The sequence below is a fragment of the Bombina bombina genome, chromosome 9, assembly GCF_027579735.1.
Source record: "Bombina bombina isolate aBomBom1 chromosome 9, aBomBom1.pri, whole genome shotgun sequence".
Taxonomy (NCBI): Eukaryota; Metazoa; Chordata; class Amphibia; order Anura; family Bombinatoridae; genus Bombina; species Bombina bombina.
The window spans coordinates 279931962-279947838 of NC_069507.1; the positions used below are offsets into that span (position 1 = coordinate 279931962).

Genomic DNA, 15877 nt, shown 5'->3' on the forward strand with positions numbered 1-15877 from the left:
AGAGATGCCTTCCATAGAAAGTAATGAAGCTCTCTGGGATACAACATTTCACATAGGAGAGAAGAGAAGGTAACTGGAGATCCCCTGGGGTTGATATAAAGGCTCCGTTTGCATCAATTCCAAATTAAAATTAAATGTTTTCACTATAATTTAACTTGCTTATGTCTATATTTTAGTATTTATTATTTTTCTTTTTGTTAAAATAAGCGTATTGTGAATGTTGAGCAAACTTCACCTGAATACAGCTGGTGAGAGAAATCAGTGAGACCAGCTTGTTTAAAATGCTTAGAAAATTTCACAAGACTTGTGCGAGAGCTTTAGACATACCCTGGGAACTCCCCTGTTAAGCCCAGGGAAGTGCCCTCTCCCTCCCACTTTCTGAAACTGTCAGTTTACAATAGAGAAAATACAAAGTGCATTCTAATTTGTAAAAGATAGACAGAAATATGCATAGTATGATCCCAATTTGTTAAAGAAACACAGAAACTTTCAAAACAAAATCAGATTTTGTAAAATAACTGCTAGAGCTAAATCTAAAAGGACCCAATTTAAAGTGTAAAGTGATAAAAAAAAGCACAGAGTGTAACAAAAGTCTCATATCACTCAGTATTGCACTGGGGTCGTCTCTGCTTCATATACAGAAATGAGAGAGATCTCGCTGTGCTGGAGAGTTCTGCCCTTTTTCTTCTGAAGATTAAGCGAGTTCAGCCTCTGTGACGTCTGAACTGCAATTTCTCTCCTAGCTGGAGAACCTTTGAATAACAGGGCCTCTGTGATTTTCTCTTCCATGTCTGCCCTTGGGGCTCCTCACTAATGGCCATGTAGTATTTCCCCTCTGTTTTACTACTAAACTCCACCTCATGATGACCTTGCCAGAATTGTATATGTCAGATCCTGTTGTATCTATAGACACAATGTCTGCATGTCAGATCCTGTTGTATCTATAGACACAATGTCTGCATGTCAGATCCTGTTGTATCTATAGACACAATGTCTGCATGTCAGATCCTGTTGTATCTATAGACACAATGTCTGCATGTCAGATCCTGTTGTATCTATAGACACAATGTCTGCATGTCAGATCCTGTTGTATCTATAGACACAATGTCTGCATGCCAGATCCTGTTGTATCTATAGACACAATGTCTGCATGCCAGATCCTGTTGTATCTATAGACACAATGTCTGCATGCCAGATCCTGTTGTATCTATAGACACAATGTCTGCATGTCAGATCCTGTTGTATCTATAGACACAATGTCTGCATGTCAGATCCTGTTGTATCTATAGACACAATGTCTGCATGTCAGATCCTGTTGTATCTATAGACACAATGTCTGCATGTCAGATCCTGTTGTATCTATAGACACAATGTCTGCATGTCAGATCCTGTTGTATCTATAGACACAATGTCTGCATGTCAGATCCTGTTGTATCTATAGACACAATGTCTGCATGCCAGATCCTGTTGTATCTATAGACACAATGTCTGCATGCCAGATCCTGTTGTATCTATAGACACAATGTCTGCATGCCAGATCCTGTTGTATCTATAGACACAATGTCTGCATGTCAGATCCTGTTGTATCTATAGACACAATGTCTGCATGCCAGATCCTGTTGTATCTATAGACACAATGTCTGCATGTCAGATCCTGTTGTATCTATAGACACAATGTCTGCATGTCAGATCCTGTTGTATCTATAGACACAATGTCTGCATGCCAGATCCTGTTGTATCTATAGACACAATGTCTGCATGCCAGATCCTGTTGTATCTATAGACACAATGTCTGCATGCCAGATCCTGTTGTATCTATAGACACAATGTCTGCATGCCAGATCCTGTTGTATCTATAGACACAATGTCTGCATGCCAGATCCTGTTGTATCTATAGACACAATGTCTGCATGTCAGATCCTGTTGTATCTATAGACACAATGTCTGCATGTCAGATCCTGTTGTATCTATAGACACAATGTCTGCATGTCAGATCCTGTTGTATCTATAGACACAATGTCTGCATGTCAGATCCTGTTGTATCTATAGACACAATGTCTGCATGTCAGATCCTGTTGTATCTATAGACACAATGTCTGCATGTCAGATCCTGTTGTATCTATAGACACAATGTCTGCATGTCAGATCCTGTTGTATCTATAGACACAATGTCTGCATGCCAGATCCTGTTGTATCTATAGACACAATGTCTGCATGCCAGATCCTGTTGTATCTATAGACACAATGTCTGCATGCCAGATCCTGTTGTATCTATAGACACAATGTCTGCATGTCAGATCCTGTTGTATCTATAGACACAATGTCTGCATGTCAGATCCTGTTGTATCTATAGACACAATGTCTGCATGTCAGATCCTGTTGTATCTATAGACACAATGTCTGCATGCCAGATCCTGTTGTATCCATAGACACAATGGCCTCTAGTTATCAATGTCTGTCGTGTGGATCAGGTCCGACAGACATCGCTGAATACGGCGAGCAATACGCTCGCCATATTCAGCATTGCACCAGCAGCTTACAAGAGCTGCTGGTGCAACGCCGCCCCCTGCAGACTCGTGGCCAATCGGCCGCCAGCAGGGGGGTGTCAATCAACCCGCTCGTACTCGATTGGGTTGAATTGTGGCGATGTCTTTGTGACTGCTGCTTCATAACTGCTGTTTCTGGCGAGCCTGCAGGCTCGCCAGAAACACGGGGCATCAAGCTCCATTCGGAGCTTGATAAATATGCCCCAATGTCTACATGCCAGATCCTGTTGTACCCATAGATACAATATCTACATGCCAGAGCTCTGACATATCACATATATACACTGTATGGCCACAAGTACATGGACACCTGACCATCACACCTAAATGAGCTTGTTGGACATCCAATTCCAAAACCATGGGCATTTATATGGAGTTGGCTCCCCCTTTGCAACTTTAACAGCCACCACTCTTCCGGGAGGGATTTCATCAAGATTTTGGAGTGTGTTATTGGGACTTTGTGCTCATTCAGCCAAAAAAAAAAAATTTCAATGAGTTTAAGGTTGGGGCACTTTACAGGTCACTCAAGTTCCTCCACACCAACCCATGAAAAACAGCCCCAGACCATTATCACTCCTCCACCAAACTTTAAAGTAGGCACTATGCATTTCGGTAGGTAGTGTTCTCTTGGCATAAGCCACACCCAGATTCTTCCATCAGATTGCCAGATAGTGATTATCACTTCAGAGAACATGTTTTCACTGCTCCAGAGTATAGTGGCGGTTTTCCACCACTTCAGCAGACATTTGGCATTGCAACCACTTCATGAAGTTCCCGACGCCCAATTCTTGTGCTGATGTTGCTTCCAGCTTCATTCTTGGAGCAATTACAATTGACTGTGGCAGATCTTGTAAAACAGAAATTTCACAAACTGGCAAAAGGTGGCATCCTACATTTAAAGTCACTGAGCTCTTCAGTACAGCCCATTGTACTGACATTGTTTGTCTATGGAGATTTCATGGCTATGTGCTAAATTGTGTGCAAATTTTAGCAATAGGTGTAGCTAAAACATCTGAACTCATTAATTGATAGGAGTGTCCACATACTTTTAGCCAAATAGTGTATCCATATCACACCATCCTGACGTACTCACATGATCTATCTACATGCCAGAGCCCTGACGTACCCACATGATCTATCTACATGCCAGCGCTGACGTACACACAGATCTATCTACATGCCAGAGCCCTGACGTACCCACAGATCTATCTACATGCTAGAGCCCTGACGTACCCACATGATCTATCTACATGCCAGAGCCCTGACGTACCCACAGATCTATCTACATGCCAGAGCCCTGACATACCCACATGATCTATCTACATGCCAGCGCTCTGACGTACACACAGATCTATCTACATGCCAGAGCCCTGACGTACCCACATGATCTATCTACATGCCAGCGCTCTGACGTACACACAGATCTATCTACATGCCAGAGCCCTGACGTACCCACATGATCTATCTACATGCCAGAGCCCTGACATACCCACAGATCTATCTACATGCCAGCACCCTGACGTACCCACATGATCTATCTACATGCCAGAGCCCTGACATACCCACAGATCTATCTACATGCCAGCACCCTGACGTACCCACAGATATATCTACATGCCAGAGCCCTGACGTACACACAGATCTATCTACATGCCAGCACCCTGACGTACGTACCCACAGATATATCTACATGCCAGAGCCCTGACGTACACACAGATCTATCTACATGCCAGCACCCTGACGTACGTACCCACAGATATATCTACATGCTAGAGCCCTGACGTACCCACAGATACATCTACATGCCAGAGCCCTGACGTACACACAGATCTATCTACATGCCAGCGCTCTGACGTACCCACAGATATATCTACATGCCAGAGCCCTGACGTAACCATAGATATATCTACATGCCAGAGCCCTGACGTACCCACAGATATATCTACATGCCAGAGCCCTGACGTACCCACAGATATATCTACATGCCAGAGCCCTGACGTACCCACAGATATATCTACATGCCAGAGCCCTGACGTAACCACAGATATATCTACATGCCAGAGCCCTGACGTACCCACAGATATATCTACATGCCAGAGCCCTGACGTACCCACAGATATAGCTACATGCCAGAGCCCTGACATAGATAGCAGGTGTCCCTAGAGTTTTATTCTATTGCCCCCCCCCCCCGTAACTCATCTAATTCTGGTTACCTCAGTGAGGTCTTCACGTGTCAGGTCCTAATAACAGATTTGATTGATCCCCTGAGTGAAGGTAGAGGGAACACTTTCCTTACCGTGCTTCTCTCCAGCTCACGCTCCCTCTCACGCTCTCTCTCACGCACTTCCCGTGCTCGCTGCTCACTCTCTCTCCGAGCTCTCTCCAGCTGCTCAGTGCGCTTTTTAGAAAGTTTGGAGCCTTCCAGGGGCACAAAATACAGGTCAGTTCGACAGCAAGAGTTGTACCCCCGGTCTAGATGCTTATTAAACCTAGAAGACAGCAATAAGGTCAAGATTAAATATATAAAGTAACTTGCTTGTTTTCACAATCTTCCTAAAAAAAACATGCTACCCTGGATTAGTCTATGGAGTATGTCAGTGTATGTGTCATTGTAAGTGTGAGCCTGCGTGTATGCGAGTGTGTGTCAGTGTATGTTATTGTGTGTGTCAGTGTATGTGTGTGTCAGTGTCATTGTGTGCATTTGTATCTGTGCCTTTGTGCGCGTCAGTACGTGTGCCTTTGTGCGCGTCAGTACGTGTGCCTTTGTGCGCGTCAGTACGTGTGCCTTTGTGCGCGTCAGTACGTGTGCCTTTGTGCGCGTCAGTACGTGTGCCTTTGTGCGCGTCAGTACGTGTGCCTTTGTGCGCGTCAGTACGTGTGCCTTTGTGCGCGTCAGTATGTGTGAGTATGTGTGCCTTTGTGCGCGTCAGTATGTGTGAGTATGTGTGCCTTTGTGCGCGTCTGTATGTGTGCCTTTGTGCGCGTCAGTACGTGTGCCTTTGTGCGCGTCAGTATGTGTGCGTTTGTGCGCGTCAGTATGTGTGCGTTTGTGCGCGTCAGTACGTGTGCGTTTGTGCGAGTCAGTACGTGTGCGTTTGTGCGAGTCAGTACGTGTGCGTTTGTGCGCGTCAGTACGTGTGCGTTTGTGCGCGTCTGTATGTGTGCCTTTGTGCGCGTCAGTATGTGTGCCTTTGTGCGCGTCAGTATGTGTGCCTTTGTGCGCGTCAGTACGTGTGCGTTTGTGCGCGTCAGTACGTGTGCGTTTGTGCGCGTCAGTATGTGTGCCTTTGTGCACGTCAGTATGTGTGCGTTCACGTTGAAAGACAATGGAATCCAGCCTCTAATCAAAAGTAATAACATTTCTTTATTGCTTCCACATCATGTGCTAAAAAGCAGACATTAAATGTCAGAAGTTTTATATTGTGATAAGGGAAACGTTCTCCACAACCCCCAAATTCCCATTCTGAGTGTAGGTATCCTCAGCAAAAGCCCAGTGATTGTCACCAATAAATTTACATCTATACAATTATTAGAAGAAAATCTGCTACAAAACTCCAACAGGTTCAACCTGGTACAGACTTTTTTTTACAGAGAAATAAGTGTGGCTCTCATTGTGTATACTGGGATTGGCTCTCATTGGCTCTCATTGTGTATACTGGGATTGGCTCTCATTGTGTATACTGGGATTGGCTCTCATTGTGTATACTGGGATTGGCTCTCATTGGCTCTCATTGTGTATACTGGGATTGGCTCTCATTGTGTATACTGGGATTGGCTCTCATTGGCTCTCATTGTGTATACTGGGATTGGCTCTCATTGGCTCTCATTGTGTATACTGGGATTGGCTCTCATTGTGTATACTGGGATTGGCTCTCATTGTGTATACTGGGATTGGCTCTCATTGTGTATACTGGGATTGGCTCTCATTGGCTCTCATTGTGTATACTGGGATTGGCTCTCATTGGCTCTCATTGTGTATACTGGGATTGGCTCTCATTGGCTCTCATTGTGTATACTGGGATTGGCTCTCATTGGCTCTCATTGTGTATACTGGGATTGGCTCTCATTGGCTCTCATTGTGTATACTGGGATTGGCTCTCATTGTGTATACTGGGATTGGCTCTCATTGTGTATACTGGGATTGGCTCTCATTGGCTCTCATTGTGTATACTGGGATTGGCTCTCATTGTGTATACTGGGATTGGCTCTCATTGTGTATACTGGGATTGGCTCTCATTGGCTCTCATTGTGTATACTGGGATTGGCTCTCATTGGCTCTCATTGTGTATACTGGGATTGGCTCTCATTGTGTATACTGGGATTGGCTCTCATTGTGTATACTGGGATTGGCTCTCATTGGCTCTCATTGTGTATACTGGGATTGGCTCTCATTGTGTATACTGGGATTGGCTCTCATTGGCTCTCATTGTGTATACTGGGATTGGCTCTCATTGTGTATACTGGGATTGGCTCTCATTGTGTATACTGGGATTGGCTCTCATTGGCTCTCATTGTGTATACTGGGATTGGCTCTCATTGTGTATACTGGGATTGGCTCTCATTGTGTATACTGGGATTGGCTCTCATTGGCTCTCATTGTGTATACTGGGATTGGCTCTCATTGTGTATACTGGGATTGGCTCTCATTGTGTATACTGGGATTGGCTCTCATTGGCTCTCATTGTGTATACTGGGATTGGCTCTCATTGGCTCTCATTGTGTATACTGGGATTGGCTCTCATTGGCTCTCATTGTGTATACTGGGATTGGCTCTCATTGGCTCTCATTGTGTATACTGGGATTGGCTCTCATTGTGTATACTGGGATTGGCTCTCATTGGCTCTCATTGTGTATACTGGGATTGGCTCTCATTGTGTATACTGGGATTGGCTCTCATTGTGTATACTGGGATTGGCTCTCATTGTGTATACTGGGATTGGCTCTCATTGTGTATACTGGGATTGGCTCTCATTGGCTCTCATTGTGTATACTGGGATTGGCTCTCATTGGCTCTCATTGTGTATACTGGGATTGGCTCTCATTGGCTCTCATTGTGTATACTGGGATTGGCTCTCATTGTGTATACTGGGATTGGCTCTCATTGGCTCTCATTGTGTATACTGGGATTGGCTCTCATTGGCTCTCATTGTGTATACTGGGATTGGCTCTCATTGTGTATACTGGGATTGGCTCTCATTGTGTATACTGGGATTGGCTCTCATTGTGTATACTGGGATTGGCTCTCATTGGCTCTCATTGTGTATACTGGGATTGGCTCTCATTGTGTATACTGGGATTGGCTCTCATTGTGTATACTGGGATTGGCTCTCATTGTGTATACTGGGATTGGCTCTCATTGTGTATACTGGGATTGGCTCTCATTGTGTATACTGGGATTGGCTCTCATTGTGTATACTGGGATTGGCTCTCATTGGCTCTCATTGTGTATACTGGGATTGGCTCTCATTGTGTATACTGGGATTGGCTCTCATTGGCTCTCATTGTGTATACTGGGATTGGCTCTCATTGTGTATACTGGGATTGGCTCTCATTGTGTATACTGGGATTGGCTCTCATTGGCTCTCATTGTGTATACTGGGATTGGCTCTCATTGGCTCTCATTGTGTATACTGGGATTGGCTCTCATTGTGTATACTGGGATTGGCTCTCATTGGCTCTCATTGTGTATACTGGGATTGGCTCTCATTGGCTCTCATTGTGTATACTGGGATTGGCTCTCATTGTGTATACTGGGATTGGCAGTCCCTGATGAATCCGTGCCCCAGGCGGATGGGTTTTGTCTCCATGGACATTTTAATTTGTTTGCACAGGTGTGCGTGTCACTGCGCATTTGCGTCAGTATATATGTGTGTGTTTGTGCACGAGTATGTGTCACTATGTGTGTGTTTGTGCACGAGTATGTGTCACTATGTGTGTGTTTGTGCACGAGTTTGTGTCACTATGTGTGTGTTTGTGCACGAGTATGTGTCACTATGTGTGTGTTTGTGCACGAGTATGTGTCACTATGTGTGTGCTTGTATTTCCTCTAATTGTGCCCATGATATCTGATTGTGCCCCTAGTTACAGTGCATCTCCTGTCAGACTGCACCAGATACTACACGACAGTGCCTCTAGTTACAGTGCATCTCCTGTCAGACTGTACCAGATACTACACGACAGTGCCTCTAGTTACAGTGCATCTCCTGTCAGACTACACCAGATACTACACGACAGTGCCCCTAGTTACAGTGCATCTCCTGTCAGACTGTACCAGATACTACACGACAGTGCCCCTAGTTACAGTGCATCTCCTGTCAGATTGCACCAGATACTACACGACACTGCCTCTAGTTACAGTGCATCACCTGTCAGACTGTACCAGATACTACACGACAGTGCCTCTAGTTACAGTGCATCACCTGTCAGACTGTACCAGATACTACACGACAGTGCCTCTAGTTACAGTGCATCTCCTGTCAGACTGCACCAGATACTACACGACAGTGCATCTCCTGTCAGACTGTACCAGATACTACACGACAGTGCCCCTAGTTACAGTGCATCTCCTGTCAGACTGTACCAGATACTACACGACAGTGCCCCTAGTTACAGTGCATCTCCTGTCAGACTGCACCAGATACTACACGACAGTGCCCCTAGTTACAGTGCATCTCCTGTCAGACTGCACCAGATACTACACGACAGTGCCCCTAGTTACAGTGCATCTCCTGTCAGACTGCACCAGATACTACACGACAGTGCCTCTAGTTACAGTGCATCTCCTGTCAGACTGCACCAGATACTACACGACAGTGCCTCTAGTTACAGTGCATCTCCTGTCAGATTGCACCAGATACTACACGACACTGCCCCTAGTTACAGTGCATCTCCTGTCAGACTGCACCAGATACTACACGACAGTGCCTCTAGTTACAGTGCATCTCCTGTCAGACTGCACCAGATACTACACGACAGTGCCTCTAGTTACAGTGCATCTCCTGTCAGATTGCACCAGATACTACACGACAGTGCCCCTAGTTACAGTGCATCTCCTGTCAGACTGCACCAGATACTACACGACAGTGCCCCTAGTTACAGTGCATCTCCTGTCAGATTGCACCAGATACTACACAACAGTGCCCCCTAGTTACAGTGCATCTCCTGTCAGATTGCACCAGATACTACACGACAGTGCCCCTAGTTACAGTGCATCTCCTGTCAGATTGCACCAGATACTACACGACAGTGCCTCTAGTTACAGTGCATCTCCTGTCAGATTGCACCAGATACTACACGACAGTGCCCCTAGTTACAGTGCATCTCCTGTCAGATTGCACCAGATACTACACGACAGTGCCCCTAGTTACAGTGCATCTCCTGTCAGATTGCACCAGATACTACACGACAGTGCCCCTAGTTACAGTGCATCTCCTGTCAGACTGCACCAGATACTACACGACAGTGCCCCTAGTTACAGTGCATCTCCTGTCAGATTGCACCAGATACTACACGACAGTGCCTCTAGTTACAGTGCATCTCCTGTCAGACTGCACCAGATACTACACGACAGTGCCCCTAGTTACAGTGCATCTCCTGTCAGACTGCACCAGATACTACACGACAGTGCCTCTAGTTACAGTGCATCTCCTGTCAGACTGTACCAGATACTACACGACAGTGCCCCTAGTTACAGTGCATCTCCTGTCAGACTGTACCAGATACTACACGACAGTGCCCCTAGTTACAGTGCATCTCCTGTCAGATTGCACCAGATACTACACGACAGTGCCCCTAGTTACAGTGCATCTCCTGTCAGACTGTACCAGATACTACACGACAGTGCCCCTAGTTACAGTGCATCTCCTGTCAGACTGCACCAGATACTACACGACAGTGCCCCTAGTTACAGTGCATCTCCTGTCAGACTGCACCAGATACTACACGACAGTGCCCCTAGTTACAGTGCATCTCCTGTCAGATTGTACCAGATACTACACGACAGTGCCTCTAGTTACAGTGCATCTCCTGTCAGACTGTACCAGATACTACACGACAGTGCCCCTAGTTACAGTGCATCTCCTGTCAGATTGCACCAGATACTACACGACAGTGCCCCTAGTTACAGTGCATCTCCTGTCAGATTGCTACCAGATACTACACGACAGTGCCCCTAGTTACAGTGCATCTCCTGTCAGATTGCGCCAGATACTACACGACAGTGCCCCTAGTTACAGTGCATCTCCTGTCAGATTGCACCAGATACTACACGACAGTGCCCCTAGTTACAGTGCATCTCCTGTCAGATACTACACGACAGTGCCCCTAGTTACAGTGCATCTCCTGTCAGATTGCACCAGATACTACACGACAGTGCCCCTAGTTACAGTGCATCTCCTGTCAGACTGCACCAGATACTACACGACAGTGCCCCTAGTTACAGTGCATCTCCTGTCAGACTGCACCAGATACTACACGACAGTGCCTCTAGTTACAGTGCATCTCCTGTCAGACTGTACCAGATACTACACGACAGTGCCTCTAGTTACAGTGCATCTCCTGTCAGACTGCACCAGATACTACACGACAGTGCCCCTAGTTACAGTGCATCTCCTGTCAGACTGCACCAGATACTACACGACAGTGCCCCTAGTTACAGTGCATCTCCTGTCAGATGCACCAGATACTACACGACAGTGCCCCTAGTTACAGTGCATCTCCTGTCAGATTGCACCAGATACTACACGACAGTGCCCCTAGTTACAGTGCATCTCCTGTCAGATTGCACCAGATACTACACGACAGTGCCCCTAGTTACAGTGCATCTCCTGTCAGATTGCACCAGATACTACACGACAGTGCCCCTAGTTACAGTGCATCTCCTGTCAGATTGCACCAGATACTACACGACAGTGCCCCTAGTTACAGTGCATCTCCTGTCAGATTGCACCAGATACTACACGACAGTGCCCCTAGTTACAGTGCATCTCCTGTCAGATTGCACCAGATACTACACGACAGTGCCCCTAGTTACAGTGCATCTCCTGTCAGACTGCACCAGATACTACACGACAGTGCCCCTAGTTACAGTGCATCTCCTGTCAGATTGCACCAGATACTACACGACAGTGCCCCTAGTTACAGTGCATCTCCTGTCAGACTGTACCAGATACTACACGACAGTGCCTCTAGTTACAGTGCATCTCCTGTCAGACTGTACCAGATACTACACGACAGTGCCTCTAGTTACAGTGCATCTCCTGTCAGACTGTACCAGATACTACACGACAGTGCCCCTAGTTACAGTGCATCTCCTGTCAGACTGTACCAGATACTACACGACAGTGCCCCTAGTTACAGTGCATCTCCTGTCAGACTGTACCAGATACTACACGACAGTGCCTCTAGTTACAGTGCATCTCCTGTCAGACTGTACCAGATACTACACGACAGTGCATCTCCTGTCAGACTGTACCAGATACTACACGACAGTGCCCCTAGTTACAGTGCATCTCCTGTCAGACTGTACCAGATACTACACGACAGTGCCTCTAGTTACAGTGCATCTCCTGTCAGACTGTACCAGATACTACACGACAGTGCCCCTAGTTACAGTGCATCTCCTGTCAGACTGTACCAGATACTACACGACAGTGCCCCTAGTTACAGTGCATCTCCTGTCAGACTGTACCAGATACTACACGACAGTGCCCCTAGTTACAGTGCATCTCCTGTCAGATTGCACCAGATACTACACGACAGTGCCCCTAGTTACAGTGCATCTCCTGTCAGACTGCACCAGATACTACACGACAGTGCCTCTAGTTACAGTGCATCTCCTGTCAGATTGCACCAGATACTACACGACCCATAACCCCCCATCTTACTTTGTTTTTGTAGACAATAAATTTATATCCTACAGTTCTCTCAGAACTATTTTATGTACAATTCCTACATCTTCTCTACCACTTAAAACCATTTTACCTGGCAGACTGGCTGGCATGACTCGGAGTGTCCACTATTTTTGGTGGAGGCGAGGGGCTGCTGGTGGGTGGTACAGGGCTTCCTCCGTCTGCTTCACATTCTTCTGGTGGCTCTTGTTTGATTTGCACTGTTGTTGGAACAGGAGGTGGAGGTCCAGGTTGGGTGGCGGGAGCTGGAGTCTCTTTAAACCCTTGACTTACATGTGGTGGTGGGGTAGACACGGGGAAAGGGCCTGACTTATATGGAGGAGGGGGTACAGATTTATAGGGTGAAGTAGGAGGAGCGGCTCCTTTGCACCCCTGAAATGGGTAGTTGGTATAATTCTGTGATCCAGCAGGGTAGTGACATGCATTAGAGGTTGAATGTGGCTGATACACAGGGTGCGTTGATTGTGAATTCTGGGTATCCATCTGAGAGTGGTATCCCAAATTCCCACTTGCAGAAGATGAAGGTGGCATGAGATGGGCATTGTTTGTGGGTGCAGGTGATTGTCTTGATGTATTGCTTCCAACTGCTGCAGTTATCTGAGTGTTGTTTTGAGGGGGTTGGTTTGTAGACAGAAGCCCACCGGAGAGAATGTGAGGTGGGTGATGACCAGACTGTGACGTGCTCCCTACAGGCAGGTTAGACTGTGGGGTTGGAGAGCGGCCTCTGCTGGGCAGGGCATGTGTGTGGTGAGCATTATTTGGAGGTTGAATAGGAGACTGTCCTCTGCCTCCTGATGTCACTCCGTTTGGGTGCAGAATGCTGCTCTGTGATACTGGAGATTGAATCCCACCTGCAGCAGGCAGTGGATGAGGTGGGAGGTTATTGAGAGGGGACTGAACTCCGTTGTTGCTATGGTGAGAGGATGAGAAGCTTCCCGCAGGATTTTGTCCCCCACCCACTTGTCCATTCTGAGGTGCAGGCGGTGGGTATGTAGGACCCCCTCCACTACGCCCATAATTATGCCCACTTTGCCCCCAAGAGGGATGGGAACCAGGCTGTGGCTGACCATACTTGCTTTGTGGAGGATATTGATGGGAGTAACCAGGTGGGTACTGTCCTGGGTATGGAGGAAATCTGAGATTTGCAGGAGTCAGAGACATTCCAGGCTTCTCCGCTACCTGAGAGGGCAGACCCGGGGAGGCATTGAGTGGACGAAGGGCAGGAGGAGGGGGCAGGTTGTGCGACACATGAGGATATGTAGAAGAGGAGCTAGCAGAGGCTGGAGCAGAGGCAGTTGGGGAGCCCAAGGATCGAGGAGAACCAAGCCCCACAATAGGTGTTGTAGGTGGAGGCTTGGCTGGCGCTGTCTGGACAGGTCCACTTTTGTTTATCCCTCCACTGCTAGGATACAGCTGTGGAAGGTGTGAAGCCTGGTAGGGCCGAGACGTCTGGGACTCACTGGAGGGGGCTGTCTGTGGAGCCTGAGACGGAGGTGCTATGATGGAGGTCTCCACAACTGGGGAAGAAGGAGGTTGAGGTGTTGAGCTCCGGTATAGGGATGGGAAAGATTTGGGGGAGGGAGCAGAGGAGGCGTCACTTTCACTGTCACCACTGTGCAGGCTTGGAGATGTGCTGCGGTTGTCCTGGTCAATGTCACGCGGGTCACTCCCCCCATCCTCGTTCCCACTCTGACCATCCAGGCTTTCCTCATCTGGAGGAGGCCGAGGAACCTCAGGAGACTAGAAAGGAAATTTAATAAGACATTTAAAGCATTTCAGAGACGTTAAAGGGAAAGGTTATATGAGGAATAGGGAGAATGTAGGACCTGATATTCAAAACGTCAGACCTCAGGTAAGATGATCTAAAGCAGTCTCGGCAGTACAGCGAGACCCTTAAGCATTTCTCAAGATAAAATTTGTGTTTCTAAATTTTTTTATGTTGCTATATAGTGATCTTTTTGTGAAACAGAGACTACTACATTACAATAGAAGGTCTAAAATAAATCCATAAGATTTTGTGTCATTTGTCTCCATGCCAGCAAGGTTTTGTATATCGTGCCCAGGGTGCGCTGTGCTCCAGAGAGAGGGTTATATGGAGAAATAGGAGGAGTTATAGGGAGGGTTATATGGTGCAATAGGAGGAATTATAGGGAGGGTTATATGGTACAATAGGAGGAGTTATAGGGAGGGTTATATGGTACAATAGGAGGAGTTATAGGGAGGGTTATATGGTGCAATAGGAGGAATTATAGGGAGGGTTATATGGTGCAATAGGAGGAGTAATAGGGAGGGTTATATGGGGCAATAGGAGGAGTTCCAGGGAGGGTTATACAGTGCAATAAGAGGAGTTATAAGGAGGGTTATACGGTGCAATAAGAGGAGTTATAAGGAGGGTTATACGGTGCAATAAGAGGAGTTATAAGGAGGGTTATACGGTGCAATAAGAGGAGTTATAGGGAGGGTTATACAGTGCAATAAGAGGAGTTATAGGGAGGGTTATATGGTGCAGTAGGAGGAGTTATAGGGAGGGTTATATGGTGCAATAGGATGAGTTATAGGGAGGGTTATATGGTGCAGTAGGAGGAGTTATAGGGAGGGTTATATGGTGCAGTAGGATGAGTTATAGGGAGGGTTATGTGGTGCAATAGGATGAGTTATAGGGAGGGTTATATGGTGCAGTAGGATGAGTTATAGGGAGGGTTATGTGGTGCAATAGGATGAGTTATAGGGAGGGTTATACGGTGCAATAAGAGGAGTTATAGGGAGGGTTATATGGTGCAGTAGGAGGAGTTATAGGGAGGGTTATATGGTGCAGTAGGATGAGTTATAGGGAGGGTTATGTGGTGCAATAGGATGAGTTATAGGGAGGGTTATACGGTGCAATAAGAGGAGTTATAGGGAGGGTTATATGGTGCAGTAGGAGGAGTTATAGGGAGGGTTATGTGGTACAATAGGAGGAGTTATAGGGAGGGTTATATGGTGCAGTAGGAGGAGTTATAGGGAGGGTTATGTGGTGCAATAGGATGAGTTATAGGGAGGGTTATATGGTGCAATAGGAGGGGTTATAGGGAGGGTTATATGGTACAATAGGAGGAGTTATAGGGGTTATATGGTGCAATAGGAGGAGTTATAGGGAGGGTTATATGGTGCAATAGGAAGAGTTATAGGGAGGGTTATATGGTGCAATAGGAGGAGTTATAGGGAGGGTTATATGGTGCAATAGGAGGAGTTATAGGGAGGGTTATATGGTACAATAGGAGGAGTTATAGGGAGGGTTATATGGTACAATAGGAGGAGTTATAGGGAGGGTTATACGGTGTAATAGGAGGAGTTATAGGGAGGGTTATACGGTGCAATAGGAGGAGTTATAGGGAGGGTTATATGGTGCAATAGGAGGAGTTATAGGGAGGGTTATATGGTGTA

The 15877-nt window shown here is 46.6% G+C and overlaps 1 protein-coding gene across 4 annotated transcripts in view; it reads right to left on the reverse strand.

The window, feature by feature from the left end:
* ATN1 (atrophin 1) overlaps nt 1-15877 on the reverse strand; it is a 166872-nt gene that overhangs the window by 61748 nt on the left and 89247 nt on the right. For all 4 annotated transcript variants that reach the window (XM_053692835.1, XM_053692834.1, XM_053692836.1 and 1 more), the window contains exons 5-6: nt 12528-14194; nt 4843-5035 (exon numbers count right to left, since the gene is read on the reverse strand). In XM_053692835.1, coding sequence (XP_053548810.1) covers nt 4843-5035; nt 12528-14194 — 1860 coding nt within the window. The remainder of the gene's footprint in view (nt 1-4842; nt 5036-12527; nt 14195-15877) is intronic.